At 38.3% G+C, this 6571-nt stretch overlaps 1 protein-coding gene across 3 annotated transcripts in view; it reads right to left on the reverse strand.

Annotated features, from left to right (window-relative positions):
• Positions 1 to 6571, reverse strand: part of LRCH1 (leucine rich repeats and calponin homology domain containing 1) — a 105128-nt gene that overhangs the window by 95202 nt on the left and 3355 nt on the right. The window contains exon 1 of one of the 3 annotated variants that reach the window (XM_072409860.1): positions 5715 to 6199. The exons of 1 other annotated variant lie outside the window; for it this stretch is intronic. In XM_072409860.1, coding sequence (XP_072265961.1) covers positions 5715 to 5973 — 259 coding nt within the window. In that variant the 5' untranslated portion in view covers positions 5974 to 6199. Of the gene's footprint in view, positions 1 to 5714; positions 6205 to 6571 lie in introns of those variants that run through there. One more of the 3 variants, XM_072409869.1, reaches the window with a different exon arrangement.

Below are 6571 nucleotides of genomic sequence, written 5' to 3' on the forward strand. Positions count from 1 at the left end.
AGTGCATTATTAAAGTTTAAATACACTTAATAATGAATACTGCATAACATATAGAATTAAAACTAAAAGGTTTTGCAGAATGTTTTATTACAGAGAACATTTACCAGACCTGTCATTGTGGGTTTCATGTAACACTCAAAAACCCAGTAATAAGGATGCAATTATTTTTGGAAAGCCATATTAACCATAAACGTATGAAATCCTTGAAATAGTAGCTGGGGTAAACATACCCTAAACCTTCTTTTAAGAAAGAAATTATAGGAATAAAAACACAGTCCTTTAGCAGATTGAAATAACATGATTTAACAATGTTTAAGATTATGAATAGCATTTGTATTATGGCAGCCTACATGGAGTTCATAACTTGCTGCAAAGTTACAATGTTGCAGTCTGATCACAATGGAAGAGGAAATTTATTCCATCCTACAACAGATTATTGACATCACCTCAACCAGGGCCGAGTTGCTGGACTTACACATAAAACAGTCTTTCATGACACGGGGAAACCCTTGAAATAACTTTCAGGTCTTCAGGGAACCCCTGCTATAAATAATATATCCACAGCTCATAGTATATTAGTGTACTGGTCAGTAGGAAGAATGCCTCCTACATTGCTGGCCAGCGGGAAGAATGTCACCCATACAGATATATTAAAAGATCATTGGTGTCACTTATCCTGTAACCAAATTTCTCGTTGCTAAAGGAAACTCTTCAGGAACCCTTGGATTCCATAGAACCCTGGTTAGGAGACACTGGCATAAAGTGTGGATAAAACAATATGTTTTACATTTTTATTAAGTAGATAAATATGAGACCATCTATCAAGAATTATTATCAAGTAATGCTGTGCCCCACTAGGAATCTCCCTCCATTTGTTTACCTTGGTGACCAATATTACCAAAATAGAGAGCAAAAGTTGGGGAAAAATTCTATAATGGGGACACCTAATCCAGGGACTGGTTTCTAGGATAAATATTTTGTTCACATTAGAGAGAAAGATCTTTTCATGTTTAGATTAGGAAGGGAAATCTCCTCAGAAGTGCACAGGCTGAATTATATTATATGGAGCTTTAACCATTTTAGGGAAAAAAGCTTAAGTTTTATATACATTTACATACAAAGTCTGTATTTAGTAATATAATATATATATATATATATATATATATGTGTGTGTGTATATTGTTCCATGTAAGAAATTTATTCTTGGATACCTTAACAAAACATTTAGCGGTCTGTTTAAAAAGCAGCCAATCTGGCATTCACTAAAATATTCCCTGGTGGAGAATCACATACTGCCATTAAAACACATGGAACTGGAAGATTCGCCACCTAGGAATGTTTCAGTGAATGTCACTTCTTTATAAAAAGACCCCTTAGTATTGCAGCCATGTGAAGAAAAGGTGAAACTGGCATGTCTTGCACTACAATATACAATAGAATAGCACATTTTTAATAACCAATGAATTATAAAAGCACAGACTGAATAAATCCATCAGCATATTACAGTTTAGTTGCTCAGTATGTTTGCAAACCTTTTAATAAAACAAATGACATTCTACTTCACAGGAGTTTTCCTGTTTAAACCAGGGAGTTTTCCAACTTGAGTTGAAAAACAATTCTGAGTTTCCTCACATGTACTGAGCCTCTTTCATTCTGTATGAAGGAATCAGAATCCACCCACACTGCAGTTATAAAAGGATGCTCAGCTTGGGTCTTGGAAGCAAATCAAGGTCTGCTGGAATTTCACAGCTCAACAAGTATGCTGTGATTTATGGGCAGAACACACAACATACTTGCTCATGATATTTATTAAAACACGAAACAGCTTTGTAAGGATACTAACCACTAAAAATCACAATCCTACACCATGTTTGATATTGCTGTTGACTACTCCCTTGGTTTTTAGTAGATTCAGTAGATTTAGTAGTAGAGTCTGCTACTTTTCTGAATTCCATTCATGGGGGTTTACTTGCATTCACATGATGGTTTTCAAGGACAATGATGGGGAGATGCCAGCCGGTACAATGGGAGGCATGTAGCTAAAGTGACCTTGGTGATTTCCTGATTTTGATCTTCTATAAAATGATTCACATAACAATGAAACCAATGAACCCTTCCTAATCATTAAATGTGATCCAAATGGATATGTTTGAAGGTGTCTCCATTAGAGTTTCCAGGTTTTAGATGTGTTGCAAGTAATTTGCAAGTGAATAGCAAAATATCATAAAGCCAGTATTTTTCCAAGAAAAGGTTGCAGCCTTTGTTCCCCCTTTCTATGTATATAGCACTGACCACCACCACAACATTTCTGTAAATATATTAGTGTGAATAATCCAGCTATGAATTCTCCTTAGGGATCTATAGAGTATGCATTTTGGGGAGGAGGGGGGGAGGAAAACAAGAAGTTTAGTTCACTGTGTTGCCCTGATGGTTACAAGCAAAGAAAGTAAAGTGAAAAGTGCTAACAGTGCAAAGACAGAAACAAAGATAAACCTAACAGTGCACCCCTCCTTCGATACCGGCTTCTTTTTAAAAGTAACAAATTACAAGTCTATGTGATATTAAAATGAACTTAATAATTTCAATTTGGCTTACCCTCACATACAGTGCTTTTTATACAAACATTATAACCAGCTGGACCAAGAAAATATTACACCTACATCTAAGGTCTTGCTATCTACTCTACTGGACTCTAGGGCCTAATTTATTAAAGCTCTCCAAGACTGGAGAGGATACACTTTTATCAGTGAAGATGGGTGATCCAGCAAACCTGGAATGGATCTGTTTCAGGATTGAAAACATTTGCAAACAAAAAGCAAATTACTTTAACAAAACCATTCCAGGTTTGCTGGATTACCCAGCCTCACTGATAAAAGTGTATCCTCTCCAGCTTTGAAGAGCTTTAATAAATCAGGCCCTAGGACTCCTAGGATATCTAGGAAAAATATTCACTTCTATGATTCTATATACCTGCTACTAGACAACCCTAAATGGTACATTTGGATGGGTTTCACTAAACCCCCAAACTAACATGCTTATTACATGGACCACATTCAAATCCTTCACCATGTGACTCAAATGGCACCCTTTGTCTTTTTATAGGTCTTTTATTTTAGAGAACTACCTTCACAATGGTCGGATGCTAGTACTATGCTAGAACTATGCTAGTTCCCCCGATTTAAGACTGTTAGTCATTTATCCAGAATTTGTACTCCAAGAAATTTTTTTCACACATAATACCTGTAGCTCCTGTACTCCCTTACATACATCAACTGAAGATGTACACAATGCACACGCACTGGCTCTTACATCCAGAAACAAACTAAATTACAAAAGGTTGAAATATTATTACTTTCATCTAAACTTACCTCCACGGCACAGTGAACAGCACGGGAGGATTCCATACTAATGCAAACATGAATGACAAGGATGAACATAACATCTTTCGATAGCAATAGTTGGAACACACAAATACTCAATGAAAACTAAAAACATATGTAATGTGCTATCCCTAGTAAAATGCAAAGCTCAAGTGCCTCTCAATGTAAAATTGATTAAATACATTATTAATAGTTCTGGCGAGACATGCCAAAGAATGCATTGACTGAAACTGAAAGCAAATGATTTCATTCTTAAGGGAGAGACAAATGGAGAAGTTCAAGGTAGGAATGACCCTGCGAGGAAGCAAATGATTAAAGTGGAATTCAGTAAACATATATTGGATATAAAAGACATTTAAAAAGTGCCCAACGCAGATTGTCAGAGCACTGCATTTTAACACACAACAACATTAAAATCTGAACTATGTGTGCAGTAGAATACCCTGCTTTGTAATAAAATAATGATGCTTGTCCATAAAAAATGTGCATCAAAATGACACCAAAAGTAATATACTGGAACAGATATACAAAAATGAGTGAAATGTTTATTTTTATTTAACTTGCCAGCTCAGGTATTTATAATAATATTATATTAGTTATTTACTGTATATAATATTTATTCTCATAGCTCCTGCTACTATGATGCTAACAATTCCTAATCAATGGAGAAAAATTACAGGTCTGTGTGTTACCCACCATTCCAGTAAGTCTTTAGGTTTAAGTCATTTACATATGAAGGTTGGATTTATTTAACAATAGAAACCAGTGAGGTTGTAGCATGTAGCATTTTTAAGTAGTACAATAAAAGATGATTTTTCATAGGTGGATATTGTTTGTTGCATATCCCTGTTAGGCGTATCGGTAATGGGCTACAATGGGTATTAATGTTGTATTTGAAGAAAAGAAAACAGAAATGCTCATGTCAGAGAAATACAGTACCAATGTGACTTGAGAAAATCCCCTTCATTTCCAAGCAGAATGCTTTCATTTTCAGTAAGGCCAAATAGACTTCAATGGGAGCAGCAAAGTGGTATTGGAGATAATTTTGTTACTTGCATTCCATATATTATGTGACACTTATGTCACGTAAGGTACTCCCCAGGTGGTAAGTTTCCAAAAACGTCACAAGACACAAAATTAAAAAAACAGAATAGACTAAAAACTCACGATGATGGGAAAAGCAAGCAGGGTTTCATGTTTTCTGTATGAATGTTGACTTTTTGATTTTCATTGTTGTATTTCACTAACAGATGGCATACTACTGATATCACACCTAAAGCCAACACCAGGCAAATTTGTTATGGTTTTGGACCGTGTGGGAAAAAAATTAAAGCCGCTGTCGGGTTTTACGTGCTGTGCATTTTAAAGCAGAGCTGAGCTGAAAATGTAAACCAATGCGAGTAAGCCAGCTATATATTGCAGAAAAGACATACTAGGTATGCCTAGATCAGTGTACATCTTCAGCATATCTGCGCCTAAATGAAATAATTCCTGTGCATATGTGCAAAAAACAGAGTACTGTAGAGGAAATGCAGAAGTGGATCAAATGAAACTGGAGTACTGGAGCATAAAGAAGAGGACCATGTAAAACTAGAGTATCAGTGCACAGATGTAGATGTGGATCACGTGAAACCAGAGTACAGGAGCAAATGCAAAAGAGTGGACCACATAAAACTGGAGTAACATAGTAAAGGTGCTGAAATGCTGAATGCTGCTCAAATTCCAGGCACACAGCAATTGCTTCTGACTCCAACTCAACAGCCCTGCAAAAAAACTTTGTCCTTGCCAGATACACTATATAAACAAAGGAGCATCTATGAGTGTCCTGATGGAGACAACAGCTAAATGTATTGTACAATAGCAATGCAATAGCAATGAGCAGATACAAGGCCACCAGAAGCAGATATGGCATGCTGAGAATGCAGTGGAGCATTTGGAACAAAGCATTGTCAGAAAGTGGCTTCATAGCATGATCTCGAATTATTATAATAATGACAGGTGTATTTAGAGGACTGGAAAGTAATTTTACAAGGAATATGGTGATATTAATAGTGTGATTGGGTTCACATTCCAAAAGTTACATCCAGCACCATACATGGAGCCAGATCTCCTCATATTACTATGATTATGTATCAGGGATTGTGTAGCAGGCCAAGCACCACACACAGCACAGCGATAAGCTACAGAGTGCATTCTCCCATAGCAGTGCTCTGAAGTGTATGCTGTGGGCTCTGTGCTTGGTTTTACCTAATAAAAGTTAAATATAAATGTCATGGTGGATCTCCTTGTACAACGGTGACACAGAGCAAGCTACCTTTCCCCCCCTCAGCTCACCTGCTTGCACGGTGTCAGTCAGGTCATGGCTGCTGCTGGTCCTGGAGAACTCCTTGAGTTTCCTGGCACTGAGGTTGAGAATCCGACAGTTTGCAGCCTCCTCCAGAGCCCTTTCTAAGCCCCGGTTCACTGGCAGGTTGAGGCTGAAATTAGTGACCCCGGTGACAACAGTCGGGTGGTTATGCTGGTAGTGTGTGTGAAGAAGAGTGCTAAAAGGAAGGCTGGGGAAAGGCTGAGAGTCATTTCCCAGCATTGCCATCTTCCCTTTAATGCTGATCCAAGGCTGGATGTGTTCTGCAGTACAGACGTTTGGTCAGCAGGTCAGCTGGCCGGTCAGTTAGTTAGTTGGCTGCAGCAATGCACATTTCTTTCCTGTAGGCTTCCTGCCTTTGGGAATGTGTGGAGGCAAAGGCCGCATGTCCTCCCCCTGCACAAAGGTACCATGAATTCTTCCTTCCAAGCCTGTTTCCTGTCACACACAGAAAACTTCACATGCTTGTACAGAAGTCCCTCCAAGCTGTCATACAACGCCGGATTGGCTGCTCCTACAAGACAATTGTCAGATCAGCTCTGACCACACACAGTTTCCTGCCCACTTTTCCTCTCCAGCTTAGGTGGGACTGATCTGCAATTGCCTCACATCCTCTGTATGCTGCCATTGTAGCCGCACATTCTGTGTATCGCCCTCTCTGAATGCCTGACACTGCAGAGGAGGACAGCCAGCTGCTGGGAAATGAGCATGGCAGCACCCATCCCTCTACTCACACCCATCATCATCATTGTCATCACATTAGTTACTAATAATTACTATCCAAGCACCCAATCCTCTACTCATCATTGTCATCACATTAGTTACT

This window comes from Pyxicephalus adspersus, chromosome 1 (genome assembly GCF_032062135.1).
Source record: "Pyxicephalus adspersus chromosome 1, UCB_Pads_2.0, whole genome shotgun sequence".
In the NCBI taxonomy this organism is placed as follows: domain Eukaryota; kingdom Metazoa; phylum Chordata; class Amphibia; order Anura; family Pyxicephalidae; genus Pyxicephalus; species Pyxicephalus adspersus.